The sequence below is a fragment of the Colletes latitarsis genome, chromosome 4 (assembly GCF_051014445.1).
Source record: "Colletes latitarsis isolate SP2378_abdomen chromosome 4, iyColLati1, whole genome shotgun sequence".
Lineage (NCBI taxonomy): Eukaryota > Metazoa > Arthropoda > Insecta > Hymenoptera > Colletidae > Colletes > Colletes latitarsis.
Genome location: NC_135137.1, coordinates 36,790,254 through 36,809,380, shown reverse-complemented (window position 1 = coordinate 36,809,380; position 19,127 = coordinate 36,790,254). Strand labels below are relative to the sequence as shown.

Genomic DNA, 19,127 nt, shown 5'->3' with positions numbered 1-19,127 from the left:
TCTAAAGAAGCTAATTACAGTTGCATACCTTTAATCCTTTGCAGTTGGAGCGCACCAATAGATAGTCGTACTTTCTTTACCTTAAGACAGGGTTTTAGTTCATTTGAATGAAAACTTGGCATTTTTATTAATTGCAATTTTCTAAAATCTTAGTAACATTATTTTAATTAACGTCAGCTATCTATCTTTTCTCCTTTTTTTACTAACGCTAGGCGTCTGCTATAATTAATACCACTTAGTTATTTTTTAATGCACTTATACACATTTATACTTTAAATGATACTTAATCATAATATTGAAATTTAATTTCTCAACAAACCAAAACCCTGCTTTGACTTTTCAGCTATAATACAATTTTCATATCTTCTTCCATCATTTCAACGAATTATATGTAACTCATTCTATCTTCTTTAGATGAAAAAGACAATTTAATATTCCAACCACACAGGATTAACACAATTTTGAAAATAAAAAAATATATTTAAAAATTAGTTCAACACCTTTTGACACTTTTAACGGATATTATTTCAATATTTATCATTGTAATCAAGAAGCGTTAAACTGTTTGCAATTAATAACCTAGAAATAATATACCTACTACAAAGAAATCCTTCATAAGCAAGAAGTCAACAAAAATTGCTTTGATCTCACAATATTTTGTACACTTACGAATAAGTAAGCTAATTTCAAGTACAAGGTAATATAATTAGATTGGATAATAATACAATTTTAAAATGTTGTAAATATCAGATTTCTCAAACTTATACGTAAACATATTCAAAACAACATAAAATAATGTTGTACATAGAATACTCTTCTTACACAGTAATTCTTAAGTTAAAAATTTAATTTCACATTAAAAAGTCAATTTTTATAATAATTTGTATTTAAGTAAATTTTTCCTTTGCTATAAATATTGTAAAATACAGTTACACGAAATATCTTATTATATCTTATTTCCACCTTCAATTTGGTTGGTATCAGTTTACTTTATGCATGTGTCTTATAGAGAACGTAAGTAATATGTAATTTCGAACATTAAAAGATGAAATATATACTTACCACATTCAGGTAAGTAAATTATTAATGTAGATGTATTTGATAAACAATTTTCAAAAATTACCTTCAAATTTTATCAAAGTTTCATTCTGAATCACTATCAACGACCCTTAAAACTCTTTTAAATGAATTCCGTGCTTCGCGGTGTTTCGTAGGAGTTTCCGGCATTTTTGTAACCTCCTTGTTAGAATCTTTATTTCTCTGGGCACGTGTAACACGTCCTAAAAGTAATACACATTGCAACTGCTAATCGTAGACTATGTATTTTCATAATTTACGGTAAAACTTATAAAATTACAAACCTTCTGATATAATATTGCTTGTATTCAATTCAGCAACATCCTTCAACTTTTCATTTCTGCGTTTAACTTTTTTACACTTTTCCATAGTTGGTCTTCCAATAACTCCATTTTTTTCTAACAATTCTTTGAGACACATTACCTTTGCTTTATTTGTTTTACACCCAACCCATACATCATTATAAGATTTTACATGTATTCCAGCAGCTCTAATAAACTTTTTCAGAGACTGAATGTTCTTATCCTCAGTTTTTTGCTATAATACAAATATATTTTATAAATATATATTTACCAAAAAAAAAAGAAAAAAAAAAAAAAAATTTTTAGGTATTAAAATATTGAACTTACGGTACCACTTTTTCGTTTCTCATTTTTTGAATTGTCACTATCATTTTCATTTTCACTCTTACTTTTCACTGACTCTTCATCAGATAGACTTTCCTCAGTTTTCTTATTATCTATTGTACTCGGGTTTTCGGCTTTCTTCTCCGTATCTTCCTCCTCATCCTGTTCCTCCTTTTCCTCCTCCTCATCCTTTTCCTCATCTTCATCCTCATCCTTTTCTTTCTCTTTCATCTCCTTCACAGCTGACTTTTGAACTCCTACTTTTATTGCACCACGTCCTCTTTTTGATTCTGAGGATGTTTTTGTAACTTTTTTACTTACTGTTTTCTTAAGTTTCCTTTTAGTTTGTGGACTATAATCTTCATCCGAAACACTATCATTTTCTTCAGAATCAGTAACTTTTGCTTTACTAAAAGATGTATGACCCTCCTTCTCTTCTGCATCCTTTACAACCAAATTTTGAGTTACCTTTTTCGCTGAACCACGTCCCCTTTTTGACTCTGAGGGTAATTTTATAGCTTTTTTATTTACAGTAGTTTTCTTAAGTTTCTTCTTAGTTCGCGGACTATAATCTTCATCCGAGATGTCATCATTTTCTTCAGAATCAGTAACTTTTGTTTTACTGAAAGATGTTCGACCCCTTTTTTTTTCTTTTTTTGCATTTTGTTTAGACGGTACTTCAGTTGCATCCTGTGAATCTGATTTCTCTGCTTCAGAAGAACTGACATCAAGTTCGGAATCATTAGGTTTAGCTTTAACGATTATCGTTTTTGGTTTAGGTTTTTTATCTGTCTCATCCTCACTTTCAGAAGAACTTGTTTCTTTATCACTGGCACATTCTACTGAAAGTTCTAACCCTTCTACTACTTCAGAATCTTGTATTTGTGATTTACTATGTTTCTTCTTCTGTTTACTGTTATCTTCTCCCTTCTCTGTTTTTTCCTTTTTTATTATTTCTCCTTTTGCATCAACATTTGTCTCAGGTTCTGTAGATACATTATCCTTTTGGATAAAAAAGAAATATTATAACATAATAATGTCTTAAGTAAAAAGCACTTACGGTGCAAATTTATTTTCATAACTTAAAATTTAAAGTACACATGTGATTTATTACCTTCTGATGGCTATCCATTGAAGTCTCAGTGGGAATCGTAGTCTTGACATCGGTATTAGTATTAATACGTTCTTCTTCATTCTCATTTTCAGAGTTTACATCATGCGATTCTTTTATATCACTGCCTGTACTTTCTTCTACCACAGATGTACATTTTGCATCATCTTTATTATCAGTTGCATTCGTATTTTTTGCACATTCATTTACATCTTTAACGCTACCATTAACTTCTGGTACATATTCTGTATTATTTTCTTCGGTTGTAATTTTATCGGTAGAAGTACATAATTTCTTAGAAACTGAATGTAACTTCTCATCCTCTGACGATTCTTCGTGCATTCTCTTTTGTGTAGGTACATTGGTATCTAAGGACTTATTAGGTACCTCCAGAGCAGGCCTCTCATCCTGTGTTTCTTTGTCACTTTGATCAGATTCCAGCATTTTTTATAAACTTACCTGAAACCTTGAAAAATTTATACTTTAATTTGTCAAAACATAAACATTAGACTATTAAAAAGCTTATTGAGAACGATTGCTTTGCAAAAAATATATTTCTAACGTATTTTATATTACAACAAACTTCTGTGAAAAGTAATTTAAATAATTATATAGTATTTAAATAGTTCATAAATTAAATTCTTTTTATTTGTTGCTATGATATTAAGCATTTTCAAAAACCAACTAATATTGGTAGAAATTATCGTTATTATTATTATTTTCATTCGCATTGGAAACATAGCCCTGCTTTAGACATTTATCAACAATCAATCAATGTATTATTAACGAACTGTGAAATATTAACAAACATTTATTATAAAACTGTCAAATATGAAATATCTTACGATATAACATGTCACAAATTCAAAGAAAACATCACTGGAACAATGAAAAATAACAAACAACTTACAAAGTCACAACTGCCAAGTATATTCGGTTAATTATCTCACGAACGATGATCGCAACGTTTGCGCGGCAAAATCTACGACGCGGTAACTACGTAGTCCGCTATTGGTTGGTTAAATCATCTATAGTACAGTTTTAACGTAAATTATAAGGAAAGGTATACTGCGTTCAACTCGAAAGTCTACGGTAAACATGACCACGTGACTATGGCATAGTTACAGTAGAAGAGATCATGTCCCGAGCAGGCATGCAAAATTTATACAAATACATAACTATTTACGTATAACAATAGACATAATTTTGAAGGTTCTAACATTGATAACAATTTCCTACTAAAAATTCATTCGTCGGCTTTATAATCTTTTCATGATCCAACCCACTTTGCGACAGGTTTAATTACATTATGTATAAAAAGCGGCATTGAATTGGTCACAAGGAGTAAAACCTTCCAATTGGTGAAATGACATTGGTAATATCGAATTGGTAAAATGTAGAATTTTCAATGTTAATCCACCAATTGAAAGCTTAGAGCCATATATACGCCGTGACCTCGAAACAGTTTCAATGCCCCCAGTATAACTCTGATCAAAACAGCCAGACACAAATTAAGGACGAGGCTAAAGGCAATTGCAAACTTGGGCCTTACCCTTTAACCCTCGACCAGCGAACTCTATGTTCATTTTGACTTATACAAACTGTTCATTTCAGAATCCTAAAGCTCTGATCTAATTGCAACTGTACGAATTGTATGACGCTTTCCCTTTTAAAAATATTTACAAATACCGCCATTACCTGCTTTCTTTAACAACAGCACTCTCTGTCGTCTTTAACATTGTGCTTTTCAAACCTTAATTCATTATGAACTTCACGAAATATTAAAGGCATAACTCTCATTGGCGTAACTTAACAAACTGCGGCTTTTTCCTTATGCGACACGAATTTATGTTACTGTGTTTATGATGCGTAATATGCATTTGTAACAGCGTTTTAAGGCCAAGAAGAATGAAACACAAGAAAGATAAAAGCAAATCTAAACATGAGAAACGAAAATCGGAAAAAAAGCATAAGAGTAAACATAGAAAGCGAGATAAATATAATGAATTAAGTTCAAGTAGCGTAAGTATTCAATACCATCTTAACCTCCTGAAATATTGTCATATTTATTCCGCCTTTCGTTACAAAAATAATATAATTTTAGAACAGTAGCGAAGATGAACATGAGTGGGTGGAAAAGCCAATATCTCAATCTGTACTTACAGATCAAAATATACCTACTTCATCAACCCAAGAAAAATCTTGCAAAAGAGAAGATTGGATGAATATAAACAGTATATTTCCGTGTATGTTTAATAAGGACAAGTCATCATCCTCGAAAACAGATAAAAATGCTGATAAACCTGATTTGGATAAATTGGGTCAAAGTGACAGAGAATTAAATCCTTATTGGAAAAATGGTGGCAATGGTTTACCCAGTACAAGTTTAATAAAAACAGATACAAAGCAAATAGCATCTGTGGATTGGTTAAAAAAAAGTCTTAAACGAGCACAAGAACAGGCAAGAAATGAGGGAAGAAGTCTGGAAGAAATAGCAGCTGACAGATGGGGTGTAAGTGTGTTTTGTTAATTATTTTCAGAATATAAAAATAATATTAATTCCACTGTTAATTGTTTTAGTCCTTGGAGGTCATACAGTCAATGATATCTGAAGCAGAAAGAACATCAATAAAACAGAAATCAGAAAATATTGTGGATAATAGTAAAAAATTCAGGTTTAAAAATCAATCAAGAAAAAATGAAAAGTACAATGACAATGGACAACATTCATATTATTCTACAGAATCAAAGAGAGATTGCCATTTTAGGTCTATGTCTAAAAGTCAAGATGAACATAAACAATACAGGGCACATGATAATTTACAGTATGAAAAACAACAAAAACAGAAATATAAGAAACCAATGGATGATAATTGTGTTGCTAATACCTCATATAAAACTCATCATTCTACTGTAAAAAAGTGGCAAAAAATAAAAATGACAGAAGAAACTGAAAAGAATGAATTAGATGCAAATGTATCTGAATTAAAAACTATTAGTGTGGAAAACAAAAGCAATGTAGATGATTTTGAATCCAAAGAAATTAAATCTTTAACAGAAGCAGAAATGAATAAGTTAGGGGCAAAAATTGTTAAAGCTGAAATAATGGGTAATACTGTACGTTTGTTGCCTTTGCATTATATGTGTAAAAATATTAATAAATCAAAATTTTATGTATTTTCTTTTTGTAGAAACTTGCAGCTGAATTAAAAATTCAATTGAAAGAAGCTAGAGAACTTGCTACAAAATCTGTGCAATTACATGGAACAGAAAAAGTTAAAAATGTAATACTTACACGAACTGATGCTTTGGGTATGCATTACACGTAAAAAATTTGTTACAATTAAAGTAAATGATTTATTAAAAATGAATTATGCATAATAGGTGTTACAAGACCATTGGAATCCAGAAGTCAATGTACAGAATCTTCGGAAAAAAGCAAACGCAAAAATTCTCAAACGCATGTTTCTGGAAAACGAGTGCGGCATTATTTTGACGATGATAAATATTCATTGCAACAATTAGTAAGTATTCTATTGAAGTAAAATGAACCTAATGGATAATTCTAGATGCAAACGAAATAATAATTTTTGTTTAGTTCCAACGTGAAAAAGGAAGATCTGCGAATGAAGATGATGCAACTTTTGTTAAAATTGCTTCTAAGGTGTGTAATACGACATTTTATAACAATAATCTAAACCAATAAATGTATGAATCGTTTTACAGAATATGGACATGGATGACATATTTGAAGAAAAAATCACATGCGTTCAATCAAATGCAAAACAAGATGACAAAGATCGTTCTCTCGCGATTAAGGAACACAAACAACTATCAAAAAGTTTGGATAGTTGCCGCTGGTGTATTGACTCAAAATATATGTTGAAACATATGATTGTTACAATGGATTCTGAAATTTGTCTGAGCCTTCCTTCTTATACTTCCTTGACTCAAGGGCACTGTATAATAACACCTATACAACATGTTGCTTGTCAATTACGATTAGACGAAAATGTTTGGGAAAAACTGAAGGTACAGGATTCTTTTAACATCTTTTATAAACATAAACTACTTTCTTTATAATTATCTTATTTTCAGTCACTGAAGCGAGCTTTATATAAGATGTTTATAGACCTAAACCAGTATCCAGTGTTTTATGAAATTTACAAAAGTCGCTACAAATTTCCACATATGGAATTAGAATGTGTTCCTTTACCAAAAGAAATTGGCGAATCAGCGCCAATGTATTTCAAGGTAAATATATTAGTGATAAGTGATTTATAAATTAATAACATTAAACTCTATATTATATATTCTTGGTATAGAAAGCCTTGTTGGAATGTGAAACAGAATGGTCAATGAATAAAAAGATTATCGATCTTGAACACAGAGACGTACGTCGTGCTATTCCGAATGGTTTATCTTATTTCATGGTGGAATTTGAAACAGATAAAGGATATGCACATGTTATTGAAGAAGAACATATGTTTCCAAAAAATTTTGCAGAGGTAATAATTTTTTTTCTAAAAATTTATTACTACTTAACGAAGCAATTTTATTTGATTTATTACAGGAAATTATTGGCGGAATGTTAGATTTAGATCATGACACATGGCGAAAGCCAAGAAAAGAAAATTTTGATCAACAACGAGAAAAAGTATTAAAATTTTCAGAAATATGGAAAAAGTATGACTGTGGAATTAAAAATTGTGTTTAATTTTTAAGCACGATTTTAATAAATAAATTTGTATATACAAATATAATCATTAAAAGTACGATAATAACTTTCTATAAAAATGTTAACAAAGATAAATGTCATTTCATTTACATTTATTTATTTACTTAACTTCGATATATTTTCGATGTTGTATTTCTATTTTTTTAAAAATCCTGACACTGGAAGTTTCTCAAAATAATCTTTCAAAACAGATGGAAATAATGATAAAACTTTAAAACGTCTTCCCATCTTACCTTCATCCATTATCATTTGATATTCAGATTCCAAATGTTTTCTTTCTTCTTCTGAAGCACTTTTTAAAAGCATTTGTAATCTTACATCAATTCCAAGGTTTTTTAAAAAACTTGCTTGAGTTACTGGTCCAAATGTTATTAATTTATTATCTTTCTTTGCGACTTCCGTTAGAGCTTTGAAATCGACGTCTGCCGTCAAATCTGCAGTACCTGGATGTAATAATGGATCGTGTACTTTGTGTTGCAAAAATGCACGAAAAGTATCACTTTTATCGCCATTATGTCCATAGTCGCAAATTAAAGCAAATCCACCCCATTTCGTTAAATATTGAGCTATATAGTCTACTGTTAGTAAACTTTGTGGGCTCACTTCAACATGATCCCGTTTTTCATCACGCTACAAAATATATTCTTACTTGATTTCTGTTCATTACTTTAGTTTAATATCAGAAATGAAAATGTATTCTTACAGGTATGTAAAGCGTGGCAGGAGTTGGTGCATTTGATAACACATAACGAAACTTTTCTTCATTGCTTCCTTCAATTATATCTACCAGAACTTCATTCCATCCTTTGTCAGTTTTCTAAGGTTGAAATCATTTTGTTCACATAACATATATCAATCTTCCATTAAATATTCACTATTTCATATACCTGAAACTTATGTATAGGTAATGCATCAAAGAATTCATGTGCTACAAATATGCTGAATTTCTTAGGTACATCTTTGATATCATGATACCAATATATCTTCACATTATCTTCTGTAATTCCTTCTCTATAATAAGTAATAGAATTTGATTCAGATCCATTTGTTTCAATGTTATGTTCTTTAGTTGTTTTACATAAATTTTTTGCTTGAATTAAGGAAAGAGTAGGACTGATCTCCACCAAATGAACAGACAGGTCATTTAGGACATGTAATTGTTTAAATACCTACATAGTAAATTTATATTCATATAGTAACTTATTAATTTTGATATATCTAACACTAAAAGCATACCCGTAGTATATCTTTTATTAATGTTCCTCTACCTGGACCTAATTCTATAATTTGAAAAGGAGATTTTGAAATTTTTGTCTTTTCATATAATATCCAAACTGCTATCATCTAAAAAGTATATAATGCAAATATAGGTGGAAACTTATTATATCGAATATGCATCCACTTACTAAATTTTTGAACAATTACATACTTCTCCAAATAATTGTGTGATTTCTGGAGATGTTATAAAATCACCTTTTTTTCCAAACACATCTTTATTCATATAATAACCTAAATTTGGATGAGTTAAAACTTCTTTCATATAATCAGCGATAGTAATTGGTCCGCATGCTAAAATTTTTGAGTATAAATGCCGGTAAAGATTTTGCGACTTTTCTTTACATGAATGTACAGAATTGTACGACGAGTAAAAGACACAGTTTATCTTTCGACATTGTAATATCACTTTTGCATCAAATAATTTATGATATTTCGTATATTTCTTGCATATTTTAAGTGTTTGGATCATATTTGCAACACCTAAAAGTTTGATTGCAATTCTAGGTTGTAACGGTCACCAGTGTGGCGGCCACACTGCACTGATCATCTGGCCACACTGACCACCACTGAATACTGACAGGACATACGGCAAGAAAGTATATCATATGTAGTTTTTTATCATTTTGTACTGTAAGTACGTGTTATTCTTATCGTGTCACTATATTTTGTAATTGGTAATAACTAAATTGGTATATTCATTAAAGGTTTTGCCAAAATGGAACTCAAATTATTGGGCAGACTACAAAAACTTGGGTAAGTGGTTCGAGGTTATAATCTTAAACATTAATACTATGTCAAGATTTTTCTTTAATTTCAGGTATAGCGAGGAGTTAATAGAACCAAATAAATTTATGATGGCTTTAAAACAAGGTCCAAAATCGCCAGAATTTACTAAACTTGTGGCATGGTTGGCAAATGAAATTGCAGTACTTTATGATATGGATGAAACTGTTCATGCAACAATGTCATCGGATGATTCTAGTTCTTTCCTATTAGAATTAAGCTGTTTTCTTAAGGAATTAGGATGCGTGAATGAACGATTAATGTCTGGTAATGTCAATAGCCGATTGGCAACTGAACAGGATAGGTATATTCTATTAGATTTTCTGGGAGCAGAATTAAAAACTTCCAGATTATTAGAATATCGAAAACATAAAACTTCTAATTCCATGGATATTGATGTTGTAAGTTATTATTACAAGAATAACATCAAGATAAGTTGGTATTATAAATTTTTTAATAATGTCTTCTAATTGTTTATAGGAAGAAAGCGATACAGCTAAAGATTTGAAAGATATGTTAATAGCATTAAATTTTGGAAAACCACCAGATGATATTACTGCAGAGAAACTTTTTGCAAGAGTAGAAAATAAATTAACTGAGATATTAAAACAGGTACCACCTGAGCTTGTAGGCCAACCACTAATTACTACTGATTTCTCAGAAAGAGAATGGAAAGATCTTCAGCTTGTGCAGCAAGAGTTACACGATGAATATAGAATGCGTCGTGATATGTTACTTAAGCGACTTGATGTAACCATACAATCTTTTCTGGTAAGCATAGACAAATGTTTATATAGACAGTAGTGCCCACTTAAGCGTCCACGGTTATCTCCACCAATTCTTGTAAATCAAGCGGCTTCGAATATCGAGCGTGTTGAGCGTAACTTGACGCCGATTGTTATCGATACATTGTATATGTGTAGGTGTACGGTTTTGGATGCCAGCTATTGTATCTCATTTGCATTTATCCTCTTTCTTTATCTCAGTTGAATTATGAGAAGTGACCATGCCTCTTAAGCGTCCGCGGCCGGTCCCGAGCGCGGGCATTTAAGTAGGCACTACTGTGTACAATACATAACAGTCAAATTATTTATGTTTAATAAGATTTAAAAATGCATAATATTTATTTTTTTACATAGTGGTCAGATAGAATGAAATCTAAAGAGAATGAATTAAGTAAACAATACGAGGAAACTAGGAAATTTTTAAATACAGAACCTGATATTACGTTTGCTGATTTATTAGCAGCAAGAGATGATATTGCATTAATGGAGAAGACAAGCAATGCAAGTGTTAGGAAAAATACTCGTAGTGAAATAAATTCAGTTATTATTGGAGTGGTACCAGATAGAGGTGGAAGACCATATGAACAAGAACCACCACCACCTGAAATGCCACCGTGGCAAAAAGATAGAGTGCAAGGACCTTCGACCTCTGGGTTAGTTGATATTAACTGAAATAATCTTAGACAAAATGATTTGGAATAAATATATACACATTTACAATATTTTGCAGTGGAGGTCGAGGAGGAGGAGGTGGAGGCTACAGAGGGGGACGTGGAGGAGGCGGTTCTAATAGCTCTTTTTCCAATGATAATCGAGGAGATCGGGGTGGTACTAATTTTAGCGGAGGTGGTAGTGGTTTTGGAGACAGTGGGTCTCAGGGCTCTAACTATTCTTCTAATAGAGATGGATTTGGTGGACAAAGAGGAGGATACAGAGGAGGTCAAGGGGGAGGATACAGAGGAGGTCAAGGTGGCGGATACAGAGGAGGACAAGGAGGAAACTATGGAGGTGGACAAGGAGGAGGATATGGTGGTGGACAAGGAGGAAACTATGGGGGAGAGCAAGGAGGAAACTATAGAGGAGGACAAGGAGGAAATAACACTTATAGTAGAGAAAATAGAGATAGTGGAGGTAATGGCTTTAAAAGAAAAGGTAAATGTATTATATTATTATCAATTTTAATATTTAGAATATGGTCATCGATACTGTCATCCAAGCAATGCAGGCTCTGCTTCACAATCTGACACTAAAGGCGGACAACAATATCAAGGGGGTAGTTCTAGTGGTAGGGATAGGGGAGGTAGAGTTCAAGGAGGGTGGAATCAAGGAAACAACTCTAGCACAGATAACTATCAACGCGGTGGATATAATCGTGGCGGAGGCAAAAGAGGACGACAATACTAAGATAATATATGTAAAATATTATTCGTACATTGTCGTGAGCGTTATACTGAGAATAGGTTGCATTAACGAGCATAATAATTAATATAAATGAATGTCTACATCACAAACTGACGCTTAATTATTTATATTTTATGTTATATATTTAAATCTAAATAAACCTTTGATTTTGTTAAAATCAAAAACCTATAAGAAAATGTCTGGGTGTTCGAACTTAAGAAATATAGTATTATAATATACTAGAAATATGAATTAATAACTATTAAAAGACTATATTTACCCCCAACCAACTGAAAAATCTAGAAAAGACTGAAATACGAGACCGACACAAGCAAAACATGTATACCAACTCTGAATTGTTGAAAAAATCAATTATTTGATTTTGCGCGCGAAAAGAATTTAACAAATTATTTCAACAGAAAGCAGTAGACAATAATCTATATAGGATTGGATATTCTAAGTTAACATATACATACCTAACTATGAAAAAATAAAGATCAATCAATCAAGAACTATTAACAGTAACTTAATAATAAAAATAGGTGCAGCAACATACGATTTAAAAAAAAAAAGAAATCATAAATCTTACATAGCTTACCAATTTAATGATTCATCATAAATCTTAGGAAATTACAGGTCCATCTACAATGTATACCACATATTATGTAATAGAAAACAAATCATGCAAATATGATTGCTAATATCGCAAAAGAAGATATACAATGGAATAAAAAATAATTACGAACATTAGTTCTAGATTTAAAATAAATTGGAAATTTATATATTATTTTCCCTTGTAGAAACAACATCATTATTTATATACTAATTTTTTTATGTAATGAAGTAACAATAAATTTAGTGATATTAATAGTTGATAATGTAAAATGTTTAGCGATACAAAGATGATTAATTTAAATGTTTCATTGGATAAAATATATTACTATATATATATTGTGATTATTTACACATTAATTATTAACTATTAAAAACTACTAAAAATGGCCTTTTGAATAATTTCTGTGGTTTTCACTTATTAAATAATTACGTTGTGCGAAATTTAAAAATTCATATTTAATGTGTATAGTGAAAAATCATCTTTTAATTTCATGTCAGCTGTCTATATCAGTACCCTCTACACTCCTCTTGGTTCATGTTTCAGTGTTCTTTTATCAGCCGTCTGTAGAGTACAACGAATTTGTTTTATGCGAAAGCAAAATGCCAATAAGTGTTTTTTGGATGAATTGTCGCGTTTATCTTGCATTGTTTGTTCTCGAAAATCAGACGTTCCGACATATGGAAATATTAAATGTAACATTGATGTGATTTGATATACCGTTTAAACGTTTCGTGCAACTTTTACGTCACAGTTTACAAAACGGTACAATCTATGTATTGTCCGAATTCTAAACGTCTGTGTTTTGCCCATCAAATCGTTATTTTTTTATAAGTACTGTTATCGATCAGTATAAAAGCAAGATATGTGTTATCGAGCAATGACGCATTTACAGGATACTTGATCAACTGATTTACCTCAGGTAAATATGCTCGGATGTGTACATACCAATTCATTGCTAACGTTGGTCTTTACCGTAGCTTGTTTTTTAAATTAATATTTGCTTATGGATCTGCGTAATTTATAATAAGTTGAATATACCAACAAAGATACAACAATTTTATAAATATTAAATGTTCATTTAGTGACTTATTTAGATGAACTTGTTCCAACAGTACTATGGATATTGGAATAATTTTTATTTGAATTTTGAATGCAAGGTTTCCAAAGAAAGTTACGTATATAAATTGCAAGTAATAATAAAAAAGAAGGATGTCTGGGGGAGAACGTAAAAAACGTGCTTGTGATAGAGGACAAGGCTGGGAAGAGGCAGGTGCTGAATTTTATCAGGAAAGTTATCCTGCAGCTATTGAGGCTGATTTGCAACAAGTATTACAAAGGGATCCTTCTCATATAGCCACTTTACTTCCAAGTAAAAAATCTCGTGTTGGTAAGTTTTTATGAATGATAGAAATTAAAAATAAATTAAGGTGTCTTGTACTTAATATCTTCTTATAATAGCTACAGCTAAACGAATACGTAATGATACTAAAACTACATTGAGAAGACGCACTAGTACAAGATCTCGTGGTACAACTACATCAAGACGTATGTCAACCAATATTCATGATACTGCTGTATCTATGCTGCCAGATTTATCTGAGAATCTGTCTAATGAAGAACGCACTTGGGAAGAAATAATGCAAATTAAGGCTATGCCCATTTGCATGGCACAAAAAATACAATTAAAAAACCAATTACAAGTATGTTAAGTATTATCAATATGAAAAAAAAAGAAATTAACATACATAGAATTAAAATAAGCTAATGTGTGTGGATGTATATATTTCAGAGTGCTACAAAGTTAAGGCTGCAAGGTTTCGAGCAATTGAAATGGCAACGAAGGAAAGCTTGGCAACAATTTCGTATCAGAATGAAGGAAGCATATTCAAAAATGGAGCTGTGGAATGATAGTCTTAAAACAATTGGAGGGAATTTTGGAATGGGGATAGTAGCATACTTTTTATTCATCAAATGGTTGATGTATCTAAATATTCTTTTATTCTTAATTATGTTTTTATTTATCGTATTACCTGCAGTATTATTTGATATGCCAGAAGAAGAGTCATGCATAAATTCTAACAACAGTCACAGCATATCGTGCTGTTCAGAGTTGTATTGGAATATAACTGAAGGAAGTAGCAGTTTAACAGATATTGTACAGGGCACTGGTATTTTAGAATACACTTTATTATTTTACGGCGCGTATACTCGTATGACTTATGACGCTTCTAGTATGTTTTATAATTTACCATTGTCTTACATTTGTGCTACAATTGGTATATTTATTGTTAGTTTGGTAGTAATTGTTAAGTCAGCTGCTAAAGGTTTCAAACAGAGAGTTGTGGAAAACGAAGGTCAATTTTATAAATATTGCAATTTAATTTTTGGGGGTTGGGATTACTGTATACAAAATGAAAAGTCTGCAGCTGTAAAACATAAAGCACTATATAATGAGATTAAAGGATTTTTAGAAACTGAAAGATTGGAAGAAGAAAGACAAAATCGAACAAGAGAGGAGAAAACAAAATTTATTATCGTGCGTTTGTTTATTAATTTAATTGTTCTGACAGTATTATGTGGTTATGGTGCATTCATTTACTATATATTTGAATTTTCGTTCGAGCAAGTCACACACCACACAGTTCAAAGTAATGATGCAGGTTATGTATCATTAAGTAAAGTCATTCAGTTATTTTTTGAGTTTCTTCCATACATATGTATTGTCGCTTTAAATTTTGCAGTACCATTTTTGTTTCGGTATTTAGTGACTCTAGAAAATTACAGTCCAGCATTTGTTGTACGTGTAACTCTTTTAAGAACTATATTTCTACGACTTTCTGCTATCATTGTTTTACTCTCGTCATTTTACACATTAGTTGCACATGATATACCGGATAACGAATGTACTAATATTATTTATAGACGGCCATTATGTTGGGAAACATTTGTGGGTCAACAATTTTTCAAGCTCTACATTACTGATATTATTCTTCAGTTCATTATGACATTTTTCGTGAATTTCCCTAGATCGTTAATAGCAAAGCATACAGAAAATAAAGTATTACGGTTTTTTGGAGAGCAAGAATTTGATTTACCGAAGCATGTGTTAGACGTTGTTTATTTACAAACCATTTGTTGGCTTGGTTGTTTCTTTGCACCATTGTTGCCACTAGTTACAGTAGTTGGTACTTTCCTGTTGTTTTACATCAAGAAATTTGCTTGTTTAGTTAACAGTACCCCATCAAGTAAAATTTATAGAGCAAGTAAATCGCATTCGCTTTTCATGTTTATTTTATTAATTTCTTTCATTATATCTACAGTCCCAGTAGGTTACTCCATTGCAGAAATAATGCCATCAAAATCCTGTGGCCCATTTAGAGGTTTAAAGTCAGTATGGTCTTTATTGATTCTAATGTTTTCACAGTTTCCAAATTGGCTTCAATCGATTTTGTATTTTCTTGGTACTGCTGGATTTGGTCTACCAGCTTTTATTGTTCTTGTACTGCTTTTATATTATTATTATGCAGTATCAGTAGCAAACCAGCATATGGTTACAGTTTTAAAGAATCAATTGGTGTTAGAAGGTCATGATAAACAATTCTTACTTAACAGATTGAGTGCTTTTATTAAGCAACAACAAGACCAAAACAAGTATCATCAAGAACAAACAAATGAATTAGGCACATTTTCATAATCAGAATTATGAAGGTTAAAATAATTTTTATGTAGTAATTTTAAAAGCACATAAATTTTATAAATGTATAATATAATTAAGTGTAAGCTACATACAAATTACTGTAATTTGTTTAATTTATGTTGACTTTTTGTTTGATAGTAAAACTATTTATTTTCTTTTACGTATTCAATCAGTAGTGTTGGAAATACTTGTGCAGGTACAATTACATAGCATTTAATTAAAGGATAACTTCAATACAGGGTTATGCAAAAATGGTCAATATGGACAATATGAGGAGTTTTACATGAATTTTACATTACACAAACAGATTTTGCATTTAAAAACACCATATTTGCTGCCAAACAATTCTTATATAGTTTTATCGATTTCTTAGAGTTAAAAAAAAATTAGTATGTATCTTTTAAGTTAATTAGGTAATCTTAAATATGGTAAACATGAAACACCTAAAAATCAGGGTACAAAGTGAAAACTGTGCAATAGTAGACAAAATTGCAAATTATTTATTACGTATATATAATTTTAGTAACTTAAGATACATTCAAATGGGGTAGTAGTACCAATATAAGAACATTTCTTTTAAAATAACTTCTCATAACATAGTAAGTAGAATAATGCGATTATCTTTATTTTAGTTGACACAGAATATCATAAACTCACTTCTTAATTTTATAAACAAACATTAGGGTGCTTTTGCTAATATGAAGTGAAGTGATATATGGTGGACCTATTTTTAGATTAGCTGAGTATTAGAAATGTAATGCAGTTGTAAATAGATTTTGTAGGGTAATCAGAAAACCTTTAGAAGTAAGAACATATTTTATAGTAAAGTATTCTTTAAATGTGTATCAAGGTACCCATTAACCAAAAGCATTTTATTTGATATCACAGACTTGTGTTTTAAAGCAATGTTATTTTTTTATAGAAATTATTTTTGTTTAAAATTTGATAACTTTGGTGATTTAGTGATTAATGATGGAGTGATTTTATAATATTTATTATTATATACGATAACAATATTTAATACTTCTTTTGAGGTATATTTATAAATGTTACATTAATAATAGAAATTTTTTCGTTTCATAGCTTCAAAGAGAAAAAGTTTTTTTTTATCTTTTAACACTGCCATTGTACATGAAAACAAAATTACCTTAACTTTTCTATTTATATATGTATATGCATGTGTAAAAAATGTTAGTAGGAATTATGCATGTATGCAATATTTCTTACAAATAATCATTACAAATTTATAGGACTGCCAATGTACTTTACATAGTTTCAAGAAATGCATTTTATATGAATTTTATACAAACACGACCATAAACAAGCAGCTATGTGTAATATCACATGAACATAACTTCTACTAAGAACCATATTCCATTGAGTGTTAATTTATAATTAATATTCTATTTCTAATGTCACTGAAATCAGTATTAAAAAATAGATATGTATAGTATATTTAGCAGTATCATGCATAACAAGGAAAGATTTTTTGTGCTAAAATGATGATAAATGCTTACATCTTTATTGCAACTTTTATATATTTACAAAAATAAGAAAATTAATTACAAATATACTATTTATCCTATAAAAGACTGCACACTTTTGAAACAGCTTTCCTAATTAAACCAAAGATAATTTGCGATGTTTACATATTTCATAAGGAATTATAAGATGTCTGTTATGTATGACAAAATATATGCTCATGATATAAAATATGGTTAATAAACTATAATATATATAAAATATATAAAATATTTATTTTCATTTTTCTTTATATCAAAATACAAAAATCATTATAACTAAATTACGTAATAATATCTTGCATATTTTGTGTTCAGATTTATGATTTTAATTACGATTCTGTAGAATGTAGCTGAAAAAAATGTAACAATTGATTTCTGATCATACACTATCTACTATTTATTCGATTATTGATAACCTACTGCTTCTGCAATATCAATCCAATCAATTGCTGCTGCTAAAGCATCATTCTTAGATGGTAATTTGTCATAATTCCAATATGTAAAGTATGAAAATGTTCCTGTTGAATACAAATTACGTTCCATATTTTCCATTTCTGGTTTTTTATGTTCAAGAAATGTAATGCCTTTGTATCCTGAAGGTATTGTTATCTTCTTCCCTTGAAGTGGATATCCACGAAATGAAGAATTGTAATCTGCATAGAAGTGAAATAATTTTTATTTTAACCTTAAATTTACGTTAAAGTAATGGTATCTATTTTCAAGATAAAATGTTTACGATGTGTATAATTGTCAATTTGAATAAGCTGTTTCTAAATATACATTATACGAAACAGTTGTGTTTGTACAATTATTGTTTTGTACACAAATGTTAAGTCATAGCGAAAGAGAATTCAAGTTTAAGGAACTCACGTTCGTCATCAATTTTCCGAATATATGGTGTAAAGTAAGAGGAAACATTCGCCGACTCGTCACCATGGATTTTGCATGGCATCAAATGCAAAACGTTCTCTTTTGCTTCAGACAAATCGTGCTTCATATGCAAACGTATAGCCATGTTTAAACGGAAGTAGAGATATGCTTTTCACGCGGGAATGTGGTTCGATTTTTGGAACTATTTTTTTATGCTAATTATGATAAAAATGAAATTCAATAATTTACAATTTGTATTTATTATAGACTCGTCGATAATGTGTACTTAGTAATAACGAATAATTCATTTTTTTCCCTACAATTTACGGTGATAATATTTTGTATGTACTTTTCGTACCCGTGCATATTAAGCAAAGTGTGATTAAACAGTGCTCGAATAACTCTTTTCAGCTTAAATATTCGTTTGTTGGGATATAAAATATCGAAGCAAACCGAAATGATAAGCTAAAAAGATTTCGTGCATAAAGAATAGCGACGACTTTAAATTATAAATGTGTGCATTTCTGTAGTTCGCAGGCATGTGACGAGCCATCTTCAGTGGGGATATCCCCACCCTCGCCAAAACGAAGAGAGTAGGGGGGAAAATTTACCTCCGTCGCGC

At 30.5% G+C, this 19,127-nt stretch overlaps 6 protein-coding genes across 11 annotated transcripts; 3 read left to right on the top strand and 3 right to left on the bottom strand.

Annotated features, from left to right (window-relative positions):
* Positions 1 to 499: 499 nt before the first annotated feature.
* Positions 500 to 4,648, bottom strand: LOC143341036 (uncharacterized). 3 transcript variants are annotated; one of them, XM_076763556.1, is made up of 5 exons: positions 4,513 to 4,648; positions 2,818 to 3,280; positions 1,707 to 2,705; positions 1,362 to 1,614; positions 500 to 1,280 (listed from the first exon to the last, which is right to left on the bottom strand). In XM_076763556.1, the coding sequence occupies exons 2-5, from the start codon at positions 3,256 to 3,258 to the stop codon at positions 1,144 to 1,146; spliced, it is 1,830 nt and encodes a 609-aa protein (XP_076619671.1). In that variant the 5' UTR covers positions 3,259 to 3,280; positions 4,513 to 4,648; the 3' UTR covers positions 500 to 1,143. The 3 variants fall into 3 exon arrangements, with proteins under 3 accessions (XP_076619671.1, XP_076619670.1, XP_076619669.1); XM_076763555.1 differs by lacking the exon at positions 4,513 to 4,648 and adding an exon at positions 3,725 to 3,889 and having other exon boundaries at positions 2,818 to 3,273; XM_076763554.1 differs by lacking the exon at positions 4,513 to 4,648 and adding an exon at positions 3,725 to 3,888.
* On the top strand, positions 4,581 to 7,641 carry LOC143341035 (CWF19-like protein 2). 2 transcript variants are annotated; one of them, XM_076763552.1, is made up of 10 exons: positions 4,581 to 4,836; positions 4,919 to 5,326; positions 5,395 to 5,931; positions 6,006 to 6,126; positions 6,199 to 6,338; positions 6,413 to 6,478; positions 6,541 to 6,846; positions 6,913 to 7,068; positions 7,140 to 7,322; positions 7,388 to 7,641. In XM_076763552.1, exons 1-10 carry the CDS (start codon positions 4,723 to 4,725, stop codon positions 7,529 to 7,531), a joined length of 2,175 nt encoding a protein of 724 aa, XP_076619667.1. In that variant the 5' UTR covers positions 4,581 to 4,722; the 3' UTR covers positions 7,532 to 7,641. The 2 variants fall into 2 exon arrangements, with proteins under 2 accessions (XP_076619667.1, XP_076619668.1); XM_076763553.1 differs by having other exon boundaries at positions 4,725 to 4,836; positions 4,980 to 5,326.
* Positions 7,582 to 9,400, bottom strand: LOC143341040 (protein arginine methyltransferase NDUFAF7, mitochondrial). The gene is made up of 5 exons (XM_076763567.1): positions 8,982 to 9,400; positions 8,789 to 8,896; positions 8,440 to 8,721; positions 8,256 to 8,369; positions 7,582 to 8,182 (listed from the first exon to the last, which is right to left on the bottom strand). The coding sequence occupies exons 1-5, from the start codon at positions 9,297 to 9,299 to the stop codon at positions 7,688 to 7,690; spliced, it is 1,317 nt and encodes a 438-aa protein (XP_076619682.1). The 5' UTR covers positions 9,300 to 9,400; the 3' UTR covers positions 7,582 to 7,687.
* LOC143341039 (protein FAM98A) lies at positions 9,387 to 12,604 on the top strand. 2 transcript variants are annotated; one of them, XM_076763565.1, is made up of 7 exons: positions 9,387 to 9,460; positions 9,535 to 9,583; positions 9,648 to 10,014; positions 10,094 to 10,384; positions 10,753 to 11,051; positions 11,129 to 11,529; positions 11,588 to 12,603. In XM_076763565.1, exons 2-7 carry the CDS (start codon positions 9,546 to 9,548, stop codon positions 11,800 to 11,802), a joined length of 1,611 nt encoding a protein of 536 aa, XP_076619680.1. In that variant the 5' UTR covers positions 9,387 to 9,460; positions 9,535 to 9,545; the 3' UTR covers positions 11,803 to 12,603. The 2 variants fall into 2 exon arrangements, with proteins under 2 accessions (XP_076619680.1, XP_076619681.1); XM_076763566.1 differs by having other exon boundaries at positions 9,392 to 9,464; positions 11,588 to 12,604.
* A 328-nt stretch (positions 12,605 to 12,932) lies between these two features.
* LOC143341034 (transmembrane channel-like protein 7) lies at positions 12,933 to 17,815 on the top strand. 2 transcript variants are annotated; one of them, XM_076763550.1, is made up of 4 exons: positions 12,933 to 13,334; positions 13,573 to 13,802; positions 13,874 to 14,115; positions 14,205 to 17,815. In XM_076763550.1, the coding sequence occupies exons 2-4, from the start codon at positions 13,625 to 13,627 to the stop codon at positions 16,107 to 16,109; spliced, it is 2,325 nt and encodes a 774-aa protein (XP_076619665.1). In that variant the 5' UTR covers positions 12,933 to 13,334; positions 13,573 to 13,624; the 3' UTR covers positions 16,110 to 17,815. The 2 variants fall into 2 exon arrangements, with proteins under 2 accessions (XP_076619665.1, XP_076619664.1); XM_076763549.1 differs by having other exon boundaries at positions 13,528 to 13,802.
* Positions 17,766 to 18,906, bottom strand: LOC143341043 (ribonuclease H2 subunit C). Its single transcript, XM_076763570.1, has 3 exons — positions 18,506 to 18,906; positions 18,056 to 18,288; positions 17,766 to 17,985 (listed from the first exon to the last, which is right to left on the bottom strand). Exons 1-3 carry the CDS (start codon positions 18,648 to 18,650, stop codon positions 17,965 to 17,967), a joined length of 399 nt encoding a protein of 132 aa, XP_076619685.1. The 5' UTR covers positions 18,651 to 18,906; the 3' UTR covers positions 17,766 to 17,964.
* Positions 18,907 to 19,127: the final 221 nt, after the last annotated feature.

Bases quoted from the DNA above. Each gene is read 5' to 3' on its own strand.
- LOC143341034 (XM_076763550.1), top strand. From the start codon at position 13,625: ATGTCTGGGGGAGAACGTAAAAAACGTGCTTGTGATAGAGGACAAGGC. The intron at 13,803-13,873 runs GTAAGTTTTTAT...TTCTTATAATAG, and splicing joins AAGTAAAAAATCTCGTGTTG to CTACAGCTAAACGAATACGT. The intron at 14,116-14,204 runs GTATGTTAAGTA...TATATATTTCAG, and splicing joins AATTAAAAAACCAATTACAA to AGTGCTACAAAGTTAAGGCT.
- LOC143341036 (XM_076763556.1), bottom strand. From the start codon at position 3,258: ATGCTGGAATCTGATCAAAGTGACAAAGAAACACAGGATGAGAGGCCT. The intron at 2,706-2,817 runs GTAATAAATCAC...TTTATCCAAAAG, and splicing joins CAATGGATAGCCATCAGAAG to GATAATGTATCTACAGAACC. The intron at 1,281-1,361 runs GTTTGTAATTTT...TATTACTTTTAG, and splicing joins AAGCAATATTATATCAGAAG to GACGTGTTACACGTGCCCAG.
- LOC143341035 (XM_076763552.1), top strand. From the start codon at position 4,723: ATGAAACACAAGAAAGATAAAAGCAAATCTAAACATGAGAAACGAAAA. The intron at 5,932-6,005 runs GTACGTTTGTTG...TTCTTTTTGTAG, and splicing joins CTGAAATAATGGGTAATACT to AAACTTGCAGCTGAATTAAA. The intron at 7,069-7,139 runs GTAAATATATTA...TTCTTGGTATAG, and splicing joins CAGCGCCAATGTATTTCAAG to AAAGCCTTGTTGGAATGTGA.
- LOC143341040 (XM_076763567.1), bottom strand. From the start codon at position 9,299: ATGATCCAAACACTTAAAATATGCAAGAAATATACGAAATATCATAAA. The intron at 8,370-8,439 runs GTATATGAAATA...TTTCAACCTTAG, and splicing joins TACCTATACATAAGTTTCAG to AAAACTGACAAAGGATGGAA. The intron at 8,183-8,255 runs GTAAGAATACAT...TATATTTTGTAG, and splicing joins CTGCCACGCTTTACATACCT to CGTGATGAAAAACGGGATCA.
- LOC143341043 (XM_076763570.1), bottom strand. From the start codon at position 18,650: ATGGCTATACGTTTGCATATGAAGCACGATTTGTCTGAAGCAAAAGAG. The intron at 18,289-18,505 runs GTGAGTTCCTTA...ACTTCTATGCAG, and splicing joins TCGGAAAATTGATGACGAAC to ATTACAATTCTTCATTTCGT. The intron at 17,986-18,055 runs GTAGGTTATCAA...CATTTTTTTCAG, and splicing joins GGATTGATATTGCAGAAGCA to CTACATTCTACAGAATCGTA.
- LOC143341039 (XM_076763566.1), top strand. From the start codon at position 9,546: ATGGAACTCAAATTATTGGGCAGACTACAAAAACTTGG. The intron at 11,052-11,128 runs GTTAGTTGATAT...AATATTTTGCAG, and splicing joins CAAGGACCTTCGACCTCTGG to TGGAGGTCGAGGAGGAGGAG. The intron at 11,530-11,587 runs GTAATGGCTTTA...TTTAATATTTAG, and splicing joins AGAAAATAGAGATAGTGGAG to AATATGGTCATCGATACTGT.